At 36.7% G+C, this 24111-nt stretch overlaps 1 protein-coding gene across 1 annotated transcript in view; it reads right to left on the bottom strand.

The window, feature by feature from the left end:
* Nucleotides 1-535: 535 nt before the first annotated feature.
* The window catches only part of CUL4A (cullin 4A), a 34084-nt gene continuing 10508 nt past the window's right edge, over nt 536-24111 (bottom strand). The window contains exons 7-20 of the mRNA XM_084226222.1: nt 23054-23143; nt 22528-22610; nt 19456-19523; nt 16216-16334; nt 13595-13787; nt 12084-12188; nt 10289-10399; nt 9790-9875; nt 8713-8820; nt 7429-7542; nt 6414-6519; nt 3234-3406; nt 2229-2381; nt 536-1956 (exon numbers count right to left, since the gene is read on the bottom strand). Of these exons, the coding sequence (XP_084082348.1) occupies nt 1861-1956; nt 2229-2381; nt 3234-3406; nt 6414-6519; nt 7429-7542; nt 8713-8820; nt 9790-9875; nt 10289-10399; nt 12084-12188; nt 13595-13787; nt 16216-16334; nt 19456-19523; nt 22528-22610; nt 23054-23143 (1605 nt within the window). The 3' untranslated portion in view covers nt 536-1860. The remainder of the gene's footprint in view (nt 1957-2228; nt 2382-3233; nt 3407-6413; nt 6520-7428; nt 7543-8712; nt 8821-9789; nt 9876-10288; nt 10400-12083; nt 12189-13594; nt 13788-16215; nt 16335-19455; nt 19524-22527; nt 22611-23053; nt 23144-24111) is intronic.

The raw sequence follows: 24111 nt of genomic DNA, 5'->3' as shown, positions 1-24111 counted from the left end.
CATTGCTTCTTGAGGCAGAACCATTTCAGTCATCTTCAGGATAACACCACTCCTTTAAGCTATTGTTTAAAACTACTGAACCAGAACATCTGAGTTCAGAAGGGGCAGGCAGGACATTCTCACTGCTTCCTAACAGTTACTGCACACTACTGCCAGCTTTCAGTGTGGTTTAAGCCTCTCTGGCCATTACCTCTCTGTGCAGCACATATTCCTTTTTGGTTTAGAAGTCTGGTAAGATGGATCTGGTTGGTTTCCATATACATAAAAAGTGCACTACAAAGTGAATGGTATAACACTAGAAAACCAACCTCAAAAATAAACTGAAGTGCCAAATTCTCACAAAGGCTAAGAAATTAATACTTAATATGCATCAAAGATTTTATTTGCATTAACTGAAGATTCAAATATTAAAATAAGTCTACATTAAATTATAATATTAAATATGCTTTAAATACAATAAACTAAACATGTTTAGTTTCCAAACACAAAGGGAACAAAAATAATTCAGAACGCAATACAATTAATAACACCAGAGGACAGAATAAGGACTTTTAATATGTAGTTCCACAAAATGTCACCTCATAGCACTGTTTACTTTAAGAAGTGGCCTTTTAATTGATGCCCAAACCCCACATTACATAAACTTAGTAAGGTATCTCTCAAGAAAATATTGCTCAGGTAAATTCTCCTTTATGTAGTGATCAAAACTCCTTTGGTAGCTCTTTTTCAGAATGAAACATACCAGTAGACAAATCAGGAAAATAAACAGTCTTGCAAGTATTACCAGAAAAGGTGTCTTCCTTATAGTTACAGTTTTCTAACAGATCTACAGTGTCTTTCACTCTTTAATTCAAATCAACTTACATATGTACAATATGTAACAAAGTACTCACAAAGTCCTTAGTCTTTCAAGACAAAAAGCTATGCTTTCCCAATATTGAGACCATAAAAGTATTTTTTTTAAAAAAAGGTTTTGTTTTCTTTAAGTGGAGCACGCTGTACAGTAGATTCCCTGGATGTTATTTGCAAGGCAGAACTAAATGTTACGGCAATTACAGAAACAGTGAAATACACCTGCTGCCCTAAAATGAGGTAGGGCCTCGTTGACTCAGATCTAATCTTTGCCACCCAAGCCAGCAGAAGTAGTAATAATAGAACAATCCCTATTTTAGCTAAATAATCCAACAGCTCAGTACACACATGAATGCAGTTGTCCTCTTGGCACTTCAAGAATCTCACTTCAAAACCTGATTTATCCAAACCAGACTGAAGTTTGTAATAACTTGAAAGAAAATTAACACAAGTTTAAGGGTTTTCACGGTGCAAAACTTCAGTGTATTTCAACAACACTGCTTGTACATACATGTTCATCAATGAAGGGTTTTTAAAAAGTTACCCAAGTTGTAACTGTAGCTAAAGAATGCAGCATTTAGGGACTTTGTGGATGCAGTTAGGAACACCTAAATGAAGAAACCAGACTTGCATCCATGACAGAAGTATTTCTCACACAGATGATTTTACCTTTCCATCCAACTTCAATGACATTGTTAAATAAAACTGTAAAACTAAATTTTGAAGAACCCAAGAGAACAAAAGATGAACTAAAGGGGGAAAAAAAGCCAAAACAGGGCATTTAAAATTAGTAAGAAGTCTTGACAAAGGTGATCAATGAACATGTCATTTTGCTTCTTTTCCACAGCAGTGCATGCAGCTGCTTGAGTAATATACATCAACCTGAAATCTGCTAAAAGGAAGTCTGGAACAGCATATGCATTTGGTGTCCTAAAGATATATGTGGATGATTTTGGTTTTTATTTTTTAGGGTTTTTTATTTTTTTAAATAAAACGATTTCTTCTTCTTTATGCAACATAGTGGTACTGATTGGGGTTGTCTTTGTCTCTCTCCATATAGTCTCTGTCAATGAGAGATTCAATTCTCTTTTTCAAGTCTCCAGGCTACAAGAAAAGATCAGATTAGCATAACAGTTAGTAATACAAAGGCAAACATATTTAAAAAAAATACTGCTAAAAGCTACATAGAAATGCACCATAGTATATAAGTGATGTAGTATGACTGTGACTTATTTCTGTTCATGCAATACCTTCATCTTTGGGTTTAATTCTATGATATTTCACATTTCTTGCTCTTCTAGACAAGCTGAATAGAAACATATATATATATATTTAGATAAATCTAGGATTTTTTGATGAAGAAAAACATGAGTTACCTTTACAGGAAATTTCAGTTGGTTATACAATTCAGAAACAAGAAGATTATGACCAAGAGTCTTCCTCATCTTCATTATTCGTACAATAGCAGCATCAATCTGATATTGCCTGTCCTGAAATACTCTTTCAGTTGTGCTGACCTGTTCCTCAACCTAAAGAACAATACAACACCACAAATTACCCTCTGTTGCTACTTTTTATTAATTCTATCTCTATAGTTAACCTTCACAATAAAATGAAGCTTATGCATTTTTATTTATCTTTGAGACAGATGCATGCATTACTGCATTCTAAGAGCCAAGTGATTTCTGAAGTGTACTGCTAAAGCAAATAAAAGAAAATTCAGGGTAATGTAAAGGAAAAAAATGTGTCTTATCTTACATTAATTGATAAATAAAAGTAAATCTTAGAAACTCCCTTAAGATTTTTGAGAGAACACGACACTTTCACAGCCCAAATACAGCAGCGTTTTGTGTCAAACTCCAGTTTGACTTTCAGGGAATTTAATATGCAAAGGCAAAAAAGAAACAAGTAATTGTTAATTAGAGTATGTCACCTTGTGTCAAGAATGGGAATTCAGATACAACAAAAAAGGCTTGTTTTCACTGCAGAATTAGGGACAACCCTGACTTTTATAGCCTTCCTGCCTGCTAAATAAACAAGTGACATGGTGACATCTGATTCACGAATTCAATATAGTACCAACACTACAGCAAAACCACAGAAACTTTCAAGATGGACTGAAACATCCACAAGATCCTTTTAGTTTAATATATAGCCATTCATATTTGCAAGCACAGGAAGCAACCTAAGTTGTTTTCAATTTCAGTGATTTTAAAGTCTCTATTGCCTCTCTGAGTCATCTTGGCTACTCTAAAAATTAATTATAATTTGAATTTAAATATTTCTTTATATGCAAAAAATACAAGAGATTACGTCTTTCCATATGGGCTATGTAGATAAACAGTTAATACATAAACTGAATGAATGCAAAAAGTACGTACTGTTTCTTTCATTTGAATCTGGTTGATCTTTATTCTAAACAATTTATGCTTGAAATCACCATTAAAGATGAATTTATCTCCATCTTCTACATCCTTGCCCTTTGGATTTTTAATCAATACTCTTGCTTTTCCACAAGCTAAAGACTGCAAGGTTCTTCTTAATTCACTGTCCTCTGTGAAGGAGTTCAAATATGGGAGAAAGCAAAACAAAACATTAACATCAAGAGTTTCATGGGATTGATCTAGAAATAAATTGAAAAGCCAGTGGTTTTATGTTAATACTTCCTTCTAAGTTCCAATTAAGAAGTAGCTCACAGCCTTCAAACTCGGTCTCATCTTCCACAGGTTAAATGCTGAGAGGATGCACAGGATTATATACATCAGAAAGACAGATTTAGGCTCAGTGAGTTTTCCTTCCAAAATAGTTTCAGAAAAGATTTCACATAAGACAAACTTAGTTTTATTGCTTTAGTTATGTGTGGCAGTAACTGCACTTTGGAAAATAAAAACTCAGTGTATGACAAGAAACTCAAAGCCACCTATTTCAAGATTTGATCAGTGTTTTTATCACACAGCAAAAAATACATAATAGAATAAAAATACAATAGTCAAAACTGACAGAACCAAGTTTTGTGGGAGGGTAGAGCTGACAGCTATTATAGTCAAACTTCCTCCAAAATGGGAAAGTAGTAGACAAGTGTGTGAGGAAAATTTTATCTAGTCATATTTAAGGTTGAAAGCATGTAGACAAGATAAAATGAAGTCTTAAACATTCTAATTATGTTGCAAAGTCTTGTATTAAGATTTTGCATCGAAACAGCCTTTGCAGTCTCTAGAATACTTTATTCACAGTAAAAAATTATCACTGAATGTGCTGGATCTCCTGAACAGGGTTTTAGCCTAAAAACAGAAAGAAAGGTTTTGCAATCTAGTGCTTAAGTACAGCTGAGTAAAAGATTAACAGATTGACACTATTGCTATTTTTAAAATACTTGAGCTTTTACAAAGAGCAACCTTTTCCTTCTTTTAAACTTCCAACTGTTATATGCTATCTTAAAAAAAACCTTTAAACAATGTGGGCTAAACTGGCATTTATGAAATGTGGCACATTTCGTGTGTTTCAGCCTCAGTAAATGCAGGTTGTTGAGCTGTGGTTTTGCCCGAACACAAGGCTGCTTTTAAAACACTCTGGAACTTTGCTAGTGAAGTCACAGGTTACAGTATGCCAAAAGGGAAGGAATTCACAATTACCTATCAATCTCTGAAACAGAAGTAAAAACTACAGCTCCTACAGGCTCCCTTGACAGGCAAGTAAAAACACAGAATATATTTGGATAACACATCTTGAAGAAGCACAATCAGAGAGAAGGTGACCATTCTTTCTCTGAGTAACAGTTTATGCATGTTCTCACTGTCCTAATGTACCAGGGACGATCTCATTAAGGAGGCTGATGATGGTTCCAACCATGGCCAGTTAATCTCTACAGGAAAAATGGAGAGGAACTTCTAAATTTACAAGACCATGCATTGACATGACAAGGGGGAACAGCTTCAAACTGAAACAGAATAGATTAGGTATTAGAAAGAAATTCTTTATCATCAGAGTGGCAAGGCACTAGAACAGTTTGTCTGGATGCTCCTTCCCTGGAAGCATTCAAGACCAGGCTGGATGGAGCTCTGAGTAACCTGGCTTAATGGAAGGTGTCCCTGCTCAGGGCAGGGGGTTAGAACTAGCTATCTTTATGATTCCTTCCAATCCAGGCCATTCTGTGACTCTATGCTATTCATCCTGGCCTCACAGGAACTCCAGGGACCATGAGCTGTCCTTACCACCTAAATTTCTATACTTCTCCAAAGGGGAGAGAAATACAGACATGTTGCTCAGTGCAATGACAGAGGCAGCTCCCAGCCATCAATTCCAGCCACCTGCCTTAAAAACAGTCTATTGAATTCCTTATTTTGTGCTATAATGGAATGGATTTCCTTGCAGCAGATTTTATCTGTTGCTGTCAGGCAGCCAGAATACCAGCTCCAAGGGACAGCAATCCAAGATGAGAAAGCAGGACCTGGATCAGGCTTGCATGAACGTGTGTTTGTTCTGTAAACATTGTACTCCAACCTAATAAGCCTCTCCAGACTATCCTGATTATTATTATTATCACTGGCATGGATTTTCTTCAGCTCCCTTACCATTAAGGGAGAAGATGACTAAGTAATTTGAAGCACTGACACAGAGACAAGGAGCACCCAGGCTGTACTTCCTTCTGCAATGCATCATTCTGAACTGCAAAGATTCTTGGTATCCCCATTTTACAGTATTTCAGTAAATATATTACAATATTTTAGTACTTGGAAGGGCTCAAGTACTCTTTCAGATACTGCTGTATTAGGTTGATCTTAAGTTTCAGCATGTGAAGGACTACTGGATATAAGCTGCTGATTGATGCAAAAATTGCAAAGAGTAATGATGACAGTGTTTTGGCTATAACTATTTCAAGAGAATGTAAGAATCTGAGGAAAGAAAACCCACCCAGGAACATAAAAACACAAGACAGATACTGCAGATGGTTAAAGAGAAAACTGTACTTTTCCTGAGCTTTCTTTGTCACTTCAGGTTCAAGTGCAGAGGCAGAGAGCTACAGAGTACACACCCAGCACACAGTGCTGCTCTGAACAAATCAGACCTGCTGTGAAGGGGCACCCCAGCAACAGGAATGGGCAACAGGCAGGTGAGCTCTCGGAACAGCTCAACTGAAAATACTCTCTTAAGTCACCCCCAACTAAGAGCACTGTACAGCAGATCATTTTCAAAACATAGTATGTGAAACTCAACGGGAACAAAAATAATCTGTACACACAACAGTCTTTAGCATCACCTACATTTTAAGAATTGCAGTGATACATTTTGTAAATCTAATAGGTTGTTAGTAGTACTGCATGCCACACAGCTCTTACTAATAATTTCATGAAGGGTCAATTTTACACACCAAGAAAATACACTAAGAAATACATGCAGTGTGTTCTCCTCATCTCTTCTGGTGTGTGTATGCTTTTGGCATATAAAGTTTGTCCCAATGATTGTGAAAAATTTCTATAAAAATTAGATATGATTCACATACCAAATCATAATTGCCAATCACTTGATGAATAAACTTAAAAATCAGAAAGTATTCTTCCTACCTACACCAGTAGCCATTTTAATTTCTTCAAAACTGAATTCATCTCCTTCATTAAACATAAGCAATACTAATGTCTGAAAGAGCGATACTTGAAACTCCTTCTTCCCCTAAAAGAGAAACAACAAATAACAGTAATATTCAGAGAATTTTCTATTGTATCTCCTACATTTGACAGTTACAGAAAGTATACATTAATTTTTCTATTTCTAGAAGAATGGATATGCATTTTAGAATGCCGGGCACACAGGCCTGAATGTAGTATTGAGGAAAGAGGATATTTATAAAATATCTCTTATTTTTGCTCCTCTGACAGTAACAATACAATACATAGCAGAAGCTTGTTAGGGTGGCCTGGTATTTAGTGAAGTGAATCCTTAATTTTAATTACAATATATGACATTTTGGTGTTGCCACCATCAAGAGTGAATTTGTCCATAATTAACTCAAGTTAATGTTCACAATGAGTTAGTAAAAGAATTCAAGGAATTCAAGAATTTTTGTCTTTGCTGTGGCTTAGTGAAGCTGCACTATTACAAGGCAAGATACTGCATGAGACAAAACAAAACCACATGAACAAACAGTGCAGCTATTTAACAGTTAAATATTTAACAAGCATTTAAATTTTAACCACAGCCTTCACATGACTAACACCCTTCAGTCTCTTTATGTCAAGCATAACAAAAGCATCACCAGGATTTCTACAATCAAAACAATTCCAAATTACAGATAGAAAAATGCTGTGTTCTTTTTCTTGTTTTAATTTCTTGCTTTATTACAACTTAATTTAGTTGAATGAGCAACAATTCCTATCAAATTAATATTACCAAAAGGTATCATATTGTTGTCTTGTTAGTTTTCAGTTTAATAATAAAAAGCCTACTTTCTGTACAAAATAACAGTACTGAATTGTGATTGTTCCTCCACAAAAATGTTACTACCTTTATAAAAAGCGCAGATTCCAAATAATTGACTTAAATTTTAACCCAACAGGCAAAGCAATATGCAAGCAAACTTACTTCCTTAAATTCTGCCTTTAGGACAGCATGTCCTAAAGTGGTCTGCCACTGAAGTTTTCGACCACTGTGTTTTCCCAGGTAAAAGGTTTTAAATACCTCTTGAAGCTTTATCATCTGTTAAGAAAAGAGAAGAAACACTAGCATTTTATCTTGCAGTGACACCAAATGATTTCACACATGTAATTTCTTTATTCTCCTCAACCATGTTTCATAATAGGTTCTTTTGTAGGAAAAACTTAATCCAAAGAGCAAAATTTTGCTCTCAAGTACGACTATGCATGTAAGAAAGCCTCAATTAAAAAATAACTACATTTTCCTTGGGTTTTTAATTTGCTTGTTCTGAAAAACAGTAAAATAAACTCCCTGTAAAGGGTTTTAAAACTTCAAAAGAAACACTGGTTTTGTCCCTGACTTTGAATATGACCTAGAAGTAATGGGACAAAAAGCATCCATCTCACACCTTTACACTGGCTAGCACCATCTGCTCTTATAATCTTCCTGTAGTTTGTGGATGGGTTGGAACTCCAGTCCAATGGCACTACTTTACACACTCTTACTTCCAACTGAGGGGGTTCTACCCCTTTATTTTCATGATGTGTTGCTCAGGTTGGACCCTTCAAAAGTAGTCAGCCATGGAGGAAAAGACACTTCAGGAACAAGAGTACAAAAGCTTCCTTATCGTCAAACCGAGTGAAAACCCCATTACCACCTCTGGCCTCTGAAGTGCTTCTCACACCTCTGATCAAATAAGGTATTGTAGGAAACAGGGACTCCAAATACACATTTCAACCTAAATTGCTACTGAAAGGAGCTTTGCAAGAATCTCTCAACTTGGAAACAATCATTTTTCAAGCAAATACTATTTAAAAGCAGGGGCTGGTTTTGTGTGATCCGTTGCAGGGAACATACGAAGGATCTTTAAAAAAAAGGAACTTGCAAAAACACAACTATTGACTAGCTCAAAGTGCCTAACCAATGTAGTTAAAGATTGACTAAATTAAGGTGAGCTGACCCATTGCAAACTTTTAAGTAACTGACTGCAATGCTAAGCAATGATATTATTATTATACAGGTAAAAAAAAACCCCACACTGAGTGAAATAATCATCTGAAAAATGTGGACTTTATCCACTACATTGTATTTTTTGCAATTCTGGAATCCTTAAAATTACATAAACCCCTCAGATACCTAGCAGAAAAAATTTGAAATGAAGGCCATTAATGCACTCTGTGATAATGATTTCATTTGGTAAAGTGTATTTAGAAGAAGAATTTAAACACAAACCTCTGAATTTAAGTGGACTTCCATGGGTGTATAAGTTGGCCAATATCCCATAGTTAATATATTTACTGTCAGGTCTATATTTCCTGGATCACTTTGGTTCTGCATATACTAAAACGCAAGAGACAAAAATTATTCAAGTATACTATCTGCATACTAAATTAGAAAATGTATATACTTAAGTTAGAAATTTGGGATTAATATAACAATTCTTACAGGCCACAACCTTGGTTAGACACGCTCTACCAGGATTTTGAGTAACTATCTAATGACCACTTCCCCAACTTCAAAACACAGCAAGCAGTTGGGAGTACAAAGAAAATATCAACATGCCTTGAAATATTCTAGACCTCTGTCTACACAGGGTGCTAAGAAGCTTTAATCACATGCAGATAAAGACAAAGAAAAGAAGCTATGGCAAGGACTGTAAAATCAAAAGCATCCCCTAGGACTTCTACATCTGTTAGACAAAACTTTTTTATATAATTGGAGTAGAGCATCAGTCAAGCCAGACTGCAAAATCTGGGACAGAAGAGTCACTACAGTATTTTATTACAGGTGTTGTCCTGGGTTGGGTCTCTAACCCAGCATCCTGACTTCAGTAAGGTCCCAAAACAAGTACCCAGAGAGAAATGCAACAACAGAGTGAGCATGTGCAGTATTTCCTGCAAGCATTCATTGGTCACCAACAAGCTGGAAACTCTTGGGCTGAGATATTCATAGATTCTGTGCACTTAGCAACCTTCAGGGAGTTTCTCTGGTGCGGGCCATTCACAAAAAATTCATCAGAGCAGTACCAGTTTACCAAAATGAAGAGATACAGACTTCCAAGGATGTCAGTCAACTAAATTACTATGTGGTATTTAGACTAATTTACTTTAAAAAGAATACAATAAAATTGTAAAATTATTGTATACAATAAATAAATTCTGTTGTATAAACAGAACAGTAAGTAGACACTATTACTAGGACCAGCTCAAAAGCTGTTCTGTTTAATTTTAGCTTAATCCAAAGGACAGCACCATTAAATACCTCCTCATGACTGTGAAAAATTTAGTACACAAACAAAAGTTAATGTACCTGCTTGAACTGTACCATGACATCTTTGGACAGTTCCATGTCCTTGAACATGCCCTCCAGTTTGCTGGTAAAAGCAGCACCACATTCTGTCACACACACAAAATAAAAAAAAAAGGCAAAGATCCCACAATTACAAAGAAGCACAGAACAAGTGATAAACACTTAACCTGAGACAGCTGAGCCACATTTACCAGGTTACCGAGCACCCACAAACAGGTACCTTTTCAGGATTTTGCTCCTCTGTAGGTACATTAAATAAACCAGTCTCATACCTAAGAAGTCAGCCTTATAATTCTTGCTGAGCATAATGAAAGGTCTAATATATATATATATTATATACACACACACACACTTACATCCTCCCTCAATATTTAAGTTAAGAGCTGAACAGCTACTACTTAAAATTTGGCTTATTACTTCTTAAAAGCATGAGAAAATAGGGATTCCAAATTTGCATGCCAAAAAGTAATACAAATTTAACACATCTGAAGACACCTACCATGTTTAAGCTTTGACAACATGGACTTCTCAGCATCTACTGAAGCACTTTTTCCAACTAGCAGTCTTTTGGCTAAGTCTTTCTTATAAAATGCCTCAAACACATCTTTCCCTGTAAAGAAATTGAAACAAAAAAATAAAATGAAATGGTACATTCTATCTGCATCACTGCCCTTCAGGTTTGTGACAAGCCTTTCTCATGAAAAGCTGATTAGCAGAATATTCATTATGTAGCAGTGAAGAAAAATATGTAGACAAGTTCTTTTTATATTTTAATCATTTTTAACATATTTTGCAAAATGTTTACTTAATTCTTTTTTTTCTGCCCCAGGAACTTGAGCTGCCTTGCATTTCCCACTGGATCAGCTACAAAACAAATGAAATTACTCTGGGGTCCAGAACAACATTTTCCCTCCACTGGTCTGATTTAGAAAGAAAAAAAAAGTGGGGGGGGAGGTTTTCTATATATTAAAGAACATATTTTAAAAGCCTAAGGGAAAGAAAACTTATCAGAAGTCTTCTCACACGGTTTGCCAATAGCCTTTTGAAATGAAAGAGCCATACAGATACCCACAAACTTTCACACTTAAACCTCAACTTCTCCCATATGACAGTGCAAGGTATTTCCCTTTTAAGAGGAACAAATTTACTGTAACTCAAGGCACTACTTGGGCTGCCTACAGTAGCCCCTCGTAATTCCTTGTGAACACCTTCCAATTTGGACTTCTTGTGATAGTCTTCTTCCTTCCCCATCCTGTCCTGATGAAGTTTTGTGAACCAGCTGCATCAAGATATTATCAAAAAGGCCAATGCCCAGAAACTACCTACTAATTACCTGCTCTTGAAAGAGCTCTTATGTACTAGACAGCTCAAAATAAAATCTATGCTTTTAGCTCAGTACTACAAAAACTATGAAGAGAAAAAGAGTTGGTGAAAGTTTCAGATTAAGAAAAATCATTCTCTTAGGTTGACAAGCTGCCAGTAAAACTGTTTTCATTCACCATCTCCATCTGATGCTACAATTATGATTCAATTATGCAAATGATACTACTTTATGACTTGACTGCTTTCCCATCATACTATACTTGTTTGGGATTTCTATGAGAGAACCCCACACATCTCAGACCAACGAATACAGAATTAGATAATTCTTGCTATTCCACTCCAGCCCAGGACACACATTCCACTTCCTTCAGAGCAGTGACATCTATATTGGATTAGACCGCTGGTTTTTCTGATATCCAATCTAGGAAAAAAAAAATTCCTAACACATTCAAGGTTTTTGCTAAGATGGGGGCATTTGCTAATTCATGAGGGAAATGCATTTCAAAGGCAGTGAAACTCAGCAGTAACACTTTTTCCTGTCATTTTGAGCCCTCCTCTGTGTTCCTTCTCAACTATGACGAGAAAAGAGAAGTCAAGAAAAGTTGCTGGGTTTTCATGCTTTATACCTACAACACACATAAGTGGACAGGAATGTCTGTACTGTCATTAGAGGAGAAGTTGTGGTTACAGCCATGGTTAATTTATCTTAAAAAACTTCCAGCAGCACCTCTAACTCTCAGGTCTCTGCTCACAAGACTCTGAAAGGTCTGTACCTTCCCAATCTCCACAGAACTATTTGTCCTCCCCCGTATACTGACTGTGCTCCTTCAAGAGTAAGGCAACCTGAATTAAAGACCGAGCTGAGCAGAAATTCATGCTGAAAAAGATCTCTTGCATTCAGAGAAAAGCAGCCCTGTTAATAGCAAAGGGAATAGTTTTCATTGCATCTACAGTGAACTGCTATTGCTTACCATGAATGAATCTAAATATGATCATTATTTTGTCAAGGATTCTTTCCAGCTCTTCATCTGTTGCTTCTTTATTACCAGCTCTTAACTTGGAATCCACATATTTTGCTACAAACAAATAAAATTAGGTAACAGCTTAAAAACAGATCTAAAATAACCAACTTAAACATCTCCTGCTTGAAATATCTCTATGTGTTAAGTTGTACTATGTGTTAAAACATAGGATAAGCACTACATTTTGTTTTCCCTTTTCCCATCCCTGTGTTCAGTGGAATGACAGAGCCCTACTGTATTACTGGATTATTACTGGAGCCCTACTATATATAATGGAAAAGTACTGTAAAAAGAATAGTCCAAGGCAAAAAATGAATACAGTATAATAATTAAAATTAATACATTAGAAATTCCCACATTTTGTGTCATACAAGCACATTACTTGTTGAAAGACAATGTTTTGGAAGCATACAATGTATATGAATGTATTTTATGAGAAACAGAAACAAACAACATGAAGAGGACTATATTTTTATAGATCTTTACCATGTCCCTCATACTCCTTGGTAGGAGCATATTAAAATTTTAACAGAAGCAATGCTTTCCAGTTAGTAGTTTCAGAATGCCAGAAATAAGGTTAAGCCTTGAATTTAGCTAAGTATTTATTAAGCCACGTTAGTATCCTTATACAACCTTCTGTGAAAGAAGAAAACCTTTGTGGGAGCCGGGACACCATGATCCACAAATGACAACAGCCCATATTATGGCTTTAACCTGTATCACTATGTTGTACAATCTGTCCTACATAGAACTGATTTTAGAAGGAAGACAAAATCAGCCAAATAAAGGCAAAACAAAGTACAGTGGAAAAACAAACAACCAAGGAGCAGGATCCTCTCCTGGTGTAAAATGCCACAGCTCCAGGTTTTTCAGCAGGCAAAACTGTCAGGATAGCTTTTGCCCGATCAGGGGTAAACTAAATAATATTTTTAAAGTATTTGTTATTATCTTTCCCCTTAATAAGCATAAGTTTTCCTGTCAAGGTAGTGGGGCTTTTTCCCTCTATTAAAACTCCTTGTATCTGAAGGCTTTAAAATTGTTATCCGAACTTCAGCCTTCAAGGCAGAAGGATAAGCTGTACTTCTTTCTGAGAGATCCAGAACATACACAGAACTACTCTACTACCACAAATAAAGCCAGTTCCCCTTGACTTGCCACAGCTGCTCTTCCCCCTGAGCAGCTCCTCCCATGGCAGCCCCAGTGCTGCAGCGAGCAGTTGTTAGCACCAGGCCCCGTGCAAGCAGCAGACTGCAGGGACAGGAGGTGACACATGCTCCAGCAGCCCCCCTGGCAGCACACCCAAGCTCTTGGGGTCACCCCAGTTAACATATGCCTCATGTCCCCAAACCAGTCTCCTAGAGCAGAATGTGACTGCACCGCTATTGCACTAGCACACTCAGCAGCATTATCATGCTTTCTTATAGATTTTTGACATATTTCACAGAAAAATATTTGTGTACCTATCAATTCTGCAGGCTTATTTGGTCTCTTGTTGATAAATGTTTCAAAGGACTCCTTCATCAAGTTTATAAATTTTTCATTTTTCTGAAAGCACACTTCTATGATATGGTCCACTTTATCCTTAAAATCTAGTAGCTCTTGCACCATATCCTTGTCTTTTTCAGGATTAACCACTATTGTTGTCCCAAAGTTCTGTAAAACAAACACTTTTGATAGTAAAATACTTTAGAGTGCTACCTATCTCCCCCAACAGACATATTTACCCTTATAAAAAGTATCATTAGAAAAATGAATTTATTTACAGAACTACTTATGGCTTCAAGTTTTTAAAAAATGAGATGCATTGAAATTCAAAATAAAAACTAGACACACATTGATGGATTTCAAACATTAGTGCTTGATTTAAAGATTATTTACATTTAAGACAAAAGTAAAAAAAATATACAGTAGACATGGCTATGATGTGCAAGTTCACAGTGAGATACAGAACTATGATTCATGTAAAATAAATTAAATGGAAACTGCCTCAGAAATGTTAAGTATAAAGAAAAACTTTGCACTATTTTTATTAAACCAAATAGAGAGCTTAACTGATTGAACAGGTAGCAGAACTTTAACTGCCGCTCAGCCCTCAAAGATTTCTTTTTCATTAAGGGCTCTAAACCAAAATGATCCTAGCTGACTTGCAGGGAAACAAAACTTTCCCATGCACAAGAAGCAGCCACAGACCTGACTTTCTCTTCCTGCTCCTACATTTATTATCTCAGAGATAGAATACCACTTGTCTAATGGATATCAAAAATATCCTGTAAAGGAGGATTTTCACCTACTGGACAATTAACATTTGCTTAGTAACACTGATCAGTGCCCTGGACTGAATGATCAGTATTCCAAGGTGAGAAAGAGGACTCAGCACAAGCAAAAGCAAAACAGTAATCAATGGGTATATTTTTGCCAACTGAAGTATGTTAGCCAACAACACTAAGAGATGGGGAAGTCCCTCTCCAACCTCAGAATTTCCATGGCATTATCTAATCATGGAGATCTAGCTCAAGTACCATTCCAGAGTAAAGCTGAACACAAGGCTCCCAAGGTCCTTAGAATGTATCACAGAATCACAGAGCAGTGTGGGCTGGAAGAGACCTCTGATGGTCACCGAGTCCATCAGATCTTCCACCTGTCACAATTTCCCCTTCATTAACACAGCACTTGGGCATCTCACAGTCTCTACCAGGTACATTCATAAGTTGCAAGGCTTTTCCCCCATTCTCAAACAGCAAACCTAGATGCAAAAAGCCAAATGGCACCTCTGAATTCACAAAAGGGTGACTACAATGGAACACAGACCCTTACCACAGTAAATTGGCTGACAAGATAAACATTAGAAGTTCTTGAAGTATCTTGTCACTGTCACACACAATGTTTGGAAGGAGGAGATTTACTGACACTACAGAAAAGGTTTTCTAGGTTTTTGAGTAGGTACACAACCATCTTAAAGCTGTAAGAGGTCTGACTCTGTGAAACACAGGGTATGATAATCCAATTTAACAGCTGTTGTGAGAGGAGAGATTCCTTTCCTCATTTTCTACCCATCTTGAACTCCTACTTTCCTTAGACCAGCACATGGACTTTTCTGAGAGTCTCCTTAGCTCACTAAACCTGGGATTAAGCTGACCTTGCCAGGTATTGTAATAAAACAGGTAACAGGAGAGCCTATGTAGTGGCAGGCAGCACTAAGATTAAGTGATGAGCGTGGTCTGGGAGAAAGAAGAAGACGATCCTCCTCAGCCACAGCACCACCATTCAACTGGGCAACACCCTAAGGAATAAACTCCTCCTCAGTTCTGGGGGCAGAGGGTAGCCATGTTCCACTCCCATGAGCTGCAGCACTGGTGGATCATGCTGAACTCCAGACACAGGTATGCAGAAAATGCACCTCTGGAATTAACTGATATTGTCTACTTAGTCCTGAAGATTGATAAACACATGGGCAATTCAGGGGAGAGCCCTGATATCAGGAATTATCAACTCTAGGGAGAAAAATCTTCTGTGACGCTTTCCTGCCTTTATCTTGCAAGAGCACTAGAGTGCAAGCTCTCTGGGGCAGCATACTATATGGATATTACGCCTAACAAACCCAAAACATCTAAATAGGACTGATGGATTATTTTCAATAGGAGCATTCTCTTCCCAAAAGCTTTGAAACCCATCAGCATTGTTGTAGGCTAGTTACAAGTAGCACTGCCGAAGCTGCAGAAGGACAACAGGTTTTGCACGTATGTAAACACTTGAGTATTTGCAGCAAAAAAAAACCACATAGTACAGTCCAGAATAGTCTAAATACATGTGTACGTGGTTCTATTTTAAGCAATGCAACCAAAAACATCCTGTATAATGTTCAAACCTATAAGGAAAGCAATTTCCAAGTAGAAATTTAAAACCAAAGTAGGTGCTGCTGTTTCTTATCATGTGATTGCTGCTGAGGCAGAAGCATTAACATCCCTCCCCACATTTACTTAAAACAGAAGTTTGGTGATACACCTACATATTATTCTTGGCTTTGACAGAAGAAATTTCTAACAGCATAAATGTTTACATTAGTAATAGATCTTTGAAATACCTTGATGTATTCACTCCAATGCTGCAAAAGGATCTGCTGCCCACCTTTTACCCGGCTGAACAGCTGGTATGTCTGGGTCAAATCTGATATTCTATTTTCATCAAGCAGGCTATCAAGTCCTAAAAAAATTAAATGAGAAAAAAAAGGAAATTTGAATACAGTTACATAAATACAGTTAGAAAAATACTAGAGAATTATACCTATTAGAGAATATACTAGTATTTCAACTGAAATACCTTCCCAACAAGGTGATGCTTGTGAGCCTTTTGCAGAATGGTTATGAAGAGAGCTTGACTTCAAGGGTATAGTTTAATCAAGAACCACCAAAGAAAACAGGAAGCTAAGTAAACTGCCCTAAAATTAAAGTAATGATAAATACTTCACAAGATTTTTCCTGTGGAGCACGGTTAGCCACGTTTTTAGATGAAGAATGTGCTGGGAACAATCTACACTCCCACCAATGGAACAGCACAAGATTACAAATTCCTTTCAAGCAACTTTTGCTTTGTTGATTCACCCTTCATGAGACTAAGCTTTGGGTTAACAAATGAAGACCTGATGCCCCAAGAATGTAACAAGTAAGTAACTTCATAGGCCTTTTTCCATTTGAGAGTATGACAAATGTAGTTCCAGTGTAATCAGAAGTACTTTGGTGTCAGTTACAGAGGCTTTAGTAATACCAGAGCATAGCATCAAAGATGTATGACATTTTTTTAAAAAACAAAAAGCTTGATTTTACACAGGTTGACGATTCACACCCTCAGTGTAGCTGACACTGTACAACTGTCCTACTTCACCAAATTATTTCATTAATACTAATTTTTAAATTAAAAATTGATTTGCAAATCACTACCAAATTATCCCATATTCTACTATATTCTTCAGCTTAAAAATTCTTTCACTGTATATTGTAACTTACTACATGCTCAGAAAGGCAAGCAATGTTCAAGAACGATGCCAGGTAAACTTTTGTCTGCTGTTTTGAGATTTCCTGAACTTCTGAGATATCAGAAGAAAAGACATACTTTAAATGTAAAACAACAGACTACACAGTCCCAAATACAGGGTTTTAGTGCTCTTTCCATTGAACATGGAATTAAAATCTTGGAAATCAAAGCATCATAGAAAGGCTTGGATCGGAAGATCATCTTGTTCCAATTCCCAGCTGTTGGCAGGGACACCTTCCACCAGACCAGATTGCTCACATCTCCTTCCAACCTGGCCTTGAATGCTTCCAGGGATGGGGCATCCACAGCTTCTCCAGGCAACATTCCAGTGACTCACCAGCCTCATAGCAGAGAATTTCCTCCTAATATCTCATCTTAGATCTCTCATCTAAGAGATGAGAACCACTCCCCCTTGACCTATCCCTCTCTGCCCTCTCTTTTTTTATAAGCCCCCTTTAAGTACTGGAAGGTCACTGTGAGGTCCCCCGGGAGCCTTCTCTTTTCCATGCTGAATAACCCCAGCTCTCTTAATTAAGAAAAGACCATCCCATTACCTCCTATTCAGTTAAAGACACCAGAATACTTATCTGCTTTTTATAACCTAGATCACAAAATACAGCCTTCCCTCTTTCTCTAACATGAGCTGTGTGACTGAAAAAAATATTTAGTCACACATTTGACAAACAAAAAAGACATATAGCAAAGTCGTCTGATAAAAGGTTTCACAGAGCTTCCAGAAAGCACTGCAATAGCCTTGGGAAAATCTATTTACTCACAAAAACCCCCCTCCACCACAAGATCTCACCCCAAATATCTAGTCAACAGCAGTTATACTAATGTAAGGGAAAAAAATGTTTCTTATACAGACCCTGCATTTTTAAGGTTTTTCCTCCTGTATCAAACTGACTACTTCACATTCCTTGACCTAACAAAGAAAACCTACAAAGGCAGCATCTTTTTCTACTTAAACAGAGTACTAAGATGTGATAAGCAAATTAAAGTGTGTCCTAGATCAAACAAATACAGAAAACTAAGCAAGTCAAGTGATGATAGAAGCTTTTAAAACTATTTTTTCCAGTGGAGATATAGAATATAAAACCTGATCCAACAATACTGGAGTCCTGAAGCACAGTAACCAGAGAGCTAGAAAAATGTACAAGTCTCTCCATATTTACATGGATAGCTCATACACACTGTAAACCAAGAAGAAGTTCAGTTTAAAGCAAGACCACATACTTCCTGCTGAAGCCACTTGATAAACAAGCATATCATTGGAAAAGTTACTTAATCATACTTGAATTAAAGAGCAAGCAAAATTAACACATACCAGCAAAATATAATTATTTTTACCTTCTGTTTACAAGTTTAAGAATAGCTAAGATGAAGTGACCAAGCTTATTTCTATAAATGTATTGAAAACAGTGAAACAAGTTATTCCCAGGGTAGCTGAGATAAAACTAAGCAGAAATCATCTTTAAAAGGGACAAAAAAAAGACATGAAAAGGGTATGTATAACATGAAAGTGTTAAAACATGGATGTGAGGGAGCCTGAAGATACCACACTACCAGGGACATCTGTTTTGCAACTTAAAAGAAAATACAGATGTAAGGACAATTTGCTAGAAAATCTAAAACCGAAAATACATCTACTGCAAGAGAAGGAAAAGATCATTTAAAGTATTCAAAGATCAGGGAATACAGAACAAACCCAGAAATTCAGTGAAAAAGCAGAGATTAAGAGGAACGCAGAAATGGCAGTTTGAACACACTGGTAAGGACATCCTAAGAAGGCTGCAGTTCTTATCTGAAATTGCCAGACAAAAGGTAAGGGACAGAAAGGCATATGAAAGCTCATTGCCTCAAACACTGCCAGTTCCAGTAACTCAATTCTTAAACTAAACAATGATCAGAATATGTGAAATTATTGCACTTGAGCTGTGATTATCACATAAAAGAAGCTACAACAGTAACTGCAGCTCTCATTTAGAAGTTTATATAATTCTAGGAAAGAAGCAGTTCCAAAGGTTTAATTCCTAAGCCCACTGCTGCAAGTTAAAGGAGATTTAGAGGCTTAGCAGCCTTTACAAATATGGAATTAGATTTTAGACATTTCTTCCCAAATACATCATTTGCTTGTCACAGTGAGGGTAACAATCACAGGATTCACTTTGTGTCTGTGGAAGTTTCTCTCATAACTAATATACCTCCTAAAGCAAAAGCTATGGAATTTATAGCTATTGCAGAGTATGAGACTCCATTGCTAATCAAAGATGACAATTATTAAAAAAAATACCTTTTTGCAAAATAGCTGATAAGTGTTCTCCTAGAAGCTGCTTCTCCACACAAGCAATCAGTGGTTTCCTGAATTATACAAGAAAAAATATTAGAAGCATTACAGTATAAAGGAGTTGCCTTCTGTCAGAGTGCTTACACTATAATGCAAAAAACCCCAACAATTTTATACTTAGAGGTTACAAATTAAGACAAAAACCATCACATGATATAATACAACAATAAACTGTGTATGTAATTTAAAAATAAATTGATAAAATAAAATTCCTTACACAGCAGAAGTGAGAAGCTTACATTGCAAAAATCAATACAAAAGCATAACTGGAAAAAAGTCATTGAGTTCTGGAAACAAACAAGCAAACAACCCAAAAATCTCCAAGGGTTTGAACTTCAAACCAAAACAATACACACTACTTATGTTAACAATTCAGCTAATTGTAAAATTTTCAGCTAATTGGGTTATATGCACACAAGCATAAATTGATCAAGAGATACGACACAAATTTGCAAAAACTTAAATTTGTCCTTAAATATGCCCTACTTTTTACCTTTATACATGCATTTTAGACAGGACTGAAAAATAATGGGAAGTTTTCCCTTACATCTTTCATCACCCAAAAGATAAAATAAATTACTGAGTGCTAAGACACTTCATTAATTAATTCCAATGTTTAAACTTCTACCTTGCTTACAATGGAACAACATACGACCAACCATTTCTTTATGATTAAAGTACTATAAAATTGGTTCTCAGAACCTTAATTGGGATTTCCTGGAAGAGAGGTGCTCAACTTGGACTGATGGCAGCCTTTCCTGTAGGAGGATACACTTCTGATCAAAGGGTACCTTTGCTAACACACTCTTTCCTGAAAGAGCCCATCAGTGACATGCTTGACCTTCCACACAACACACCAGTTTAGGTCCTTCATTTGGAAAGGGTGAGAGAAGGAAGCAGGGATGATCAAAACATGCAGCAGCAGCTACAAGAGAGACAACTGCAATGTCTAGACTCTTCTTTCTGGCAAGGAGATGACTTAGGGATACCATTAACAGGCAGGAGAGGGGTGAAGGGAACTGACTGATCACTTTTCAGTGCATGAACTGGGGTCATCAGCAATGGTACTGGGTACCAGACTTAAAAGGAGGCACTTTACCTGTGGAGTGCTTTGCCAAAGGCTGGCACAGACAGAAAAGCTGATGTGAATCCCTATCAGAGACTGCAAGTATTTGAGATACAAAGACACAAACCCCAGCAGGTTCAGAAAATACACTGAGCTGAAAACAGGCAGCTTCCAGGAGAGAACCAGGGTATTACATACATTTCCTCTATTTGTTCCCTACAGTGCTCATAAGTGAACATGAAATGCTGTTTAAACAGACCCTTGTTTTTCAAAGACATGGCCATTTTTATGGTCTTTTCCACATCCCCTGCATTTTCCAACTACTGCTATCTGCAGCTGCTGGCTGTTTCCAGCAGCAGGAATCAGGGTTGTATGAAATACCATCCCTTGCTCTGGAAGATCTATTCTGAGTAGAGAAGGGACAATTTGTCTGCTTGAGGCCAAGAGGCAAAGCACTACATCCTAGCAAGCAAACAAAATGAGTATTTATCTTGGCTAAGGAAGGAGCCAGAAGGTACCTTCTGTATGACCTCAGCCATGTACCTTGGTCATCTACTAAGTGACAAGGAGACACACTTAATCTGGTCAGCTGTCCAGAGCAGCATGTACTGCTGGGCTGAAAAGAATCCCTCTGTGGGCTGCAACAACACACATGTTGTTCCAGGTGTTGTCTGAAGTATTTGGCATGGTGTTTCACATGATGCTTTTGTCCTAGAAGTATCATTTCCATCTCAAGATCAAGTCAGTTGCAACTAAATAGCATCCTTTCTGCTGATTTCATGCACACACAGAGAAACAGTATGACCCCAGGAACACTCAAGTGCTCTAATTTCAACAACTGCTGTTTCCTAATGCAAGGGAATAAAATTATTATGAACCCTTCTAAAAGTAGGTTTCTAAGCCTTGAACTAAGGGCAAGATTCAATGCAAGTACTTGATGTCTATCTAGATTGAAAATGTAATGGTATCAATCTATTTTTTAACCTAAACAGTAAATAAATACATATATTTGTTGTAACTTTATAAACAGAAAGTTCCATATATTTCAATATGAGTGATTTCACCAGAACAAGCTAGTCACCCTGCAATCAGCATTTACAGGAAGATCCAAGTTCAAATATGTGCCATGACATACAACACACATACATATATATCTATACATCTATATAAAATGTCTGAAGAAAATAATAAAAGATAACTTTTATTCAGTTATCCTTCTGGACACCAAATGATATGCCAGTAAATCCTCCAGAAGACTAAAACCCAATAATTTAATGACATGTTCTTAACTAAAGAAAAAAAGCAACCACTTGATAAAGGACAAATTCTATATGGATTTAAGTAGTGTCAGTTCCTGTGTTAATGTGTTAATCCAACAAAACAAACTATTACTTAAAGCCCACATGAAACAAGGACAAGCTACCTCACACAGTGCATTGCCAACAGCTCATGCACTGTTAAGCTCACACTTTGGACTGTTTACAAATTATACTCATGTCCTCTGCCTGTCTGGGTTTTTTCAGATTTTGTTTGGGTTTTTGTTTGTTTGTGGTTTTGCTTTTTTGGTCGCATTTTTTTTCTAATGAGTCTTTCCTTCCCTCAAGAGATTTGTGGTTAAAGATGTTATCACTACAAGAACAGCTAAAATCAGCTGCTGTTTTGATAATGGGAATTTGAGCTCTTATACAATTTTTTTTAAACTGCATTATACAGAATTGATATTTCTGAACAAATGTCTTCTTTCTTACTGAAAATATATTTTCATTTTAAGGAAGTAACTTTTGATAAAACCAAAGTCTTAGAAAAACAAAGCTATTTCACAAGCACTCTGAACAAGATAATATCTGTAAGATAATGAAGACATTATCTCAGTGTCTCTACAACCATAGATAATCATACTGATTTATGAAGAATGCTTGACTTACAGCAAAAATTATAAAATTTGTACTCACTGTGTGCTGTGATCTAAATATGTTATAACTCTGTCTCCTTCTTCTTCCAAGCGTTTATTAACATGGTGAAGATATTCTGGGACCTAACAAGAAAAGACAATGATCAGTTCAACTATAAAGGTATGAAAGGCAGCTAATCTTGTTCTATGACAATTAAACTACATTTTTAAAAGAGTACATTAATTGAAAAGGACTATTCCACCAGAACATTATTTACTACATAATCTGTATTTTTAATAATCAATATTACTTCATAGTAAAGGTACTATAGTTGATAATGTGACTTTAGCTACAAAAATGTCACTGTGTTACTACACAACTGTATCTACCAAATTCCAATACAACCTGGGGTCTGCTCTCCCTGTTGATGCAATACCATGGTCCATATCAACATACTGTGTTTTGAATACCTGCGTGCCAGTAGATTTTACTGGACATTAATACACCATGGCACCACCAAGGTTCTTATGCAATCCCAGAACTGATAAAACTAACATAAAAGCCATCATCTACCACATGCACCTACCTCTCTTTCCTGCATTAATCTTTGGCCTTCTGCAGCATATAAACAATTTGTCTCTTCCAGAAACCTCTGTTCAAACGATTCCTTGTAAACCTGGCTCAAGAAATCAATGTAGTTACTCACATTAAGCTCACAGGAATAGTATCATATTTTGTTTTTCAGGTGTAAGAGGGTAAGTAAATTTTTAAGGACGCACACGGCTGTGAGAAATGTCAATGTAACATTACAGTAACAAATTTTCTGTTTGCCCACTGGTTTCAGAAAGTTTGAGATCAGAACTGACCTCCCAGAGCAGCAACAATTTGTTTCAGTCATCAGTACTTGAATAGTCTAAATTAACAGGCTTATGTTTAAGGTACACAGCCCAACACCAGTACCCAACATCACAGCACAGCCATGACATCCAATTCACCTGAGATCTAAACTCCCACTCATATTTCTGTAGCAAAAAACCCCTTCCAACTAGCACAAACCAGGTAACTGTCATCAGTAAATATTAATATGCTCAGTGCCACATCTCCAGGTCTGCTAAGTTTCTCTCAGTGGCTCAGGAAAAATGAATTCTATCAAATAAGGTGAACTTTTTCTACAGGGAACAAATAAGGTCTGCAACAAGGGCACCAATAACAATCATAGACATTAAAAAAATCTCTGCATAATGACTAACAGTTCACTATAGGAAGGAAGTAAGCCAGAAAGAACAACTACATCAAGAAAAAGTTATAACAGTCTGAGGAACTAGGGATTAATATGTAAACAGAGGGACAGTGAAAAGAAAAAGGGAAAATTCCTTGAGTGTGGTGGAAGAATAGAAGAAAATATTTTTTCCAAAACATGTAACAGAGCTGCAAACCTCATTACATTCTGACCACTTTTTGTCTCTTAAGGACTCCTAGTTGAAGGTTCTCTGCCCAATGCAGGGGGGTGGGAGCTAGATGATCTTTAAGATTCCCTTCCAACCCAAACTATTCTATCACTTTCAAAAACAATTTTTTTTTCAATGGCTTCTCTCTCAAACAGACTAATTTTTCTGGGATGAGAGAGGAAGCTACAGATTAAAG

The sequence above is a fragment of the Fringilla coelebs genome, assembly GCF_963513975.1.
Source record: "Fringilla coelebs genome assembly, chromosome: 2".
Lineage (NCBI taxonomy): Eukaryota > Metazoa > Chordata > Aves > Passeriformes > Fringillidae > Fringilla > Fringilla coelebs.
The sequence above is the reverse complement of the archived record's forward strand: the minus strand, read 5'-3'. Positions and strand labels throughout refer to the sequence as shown.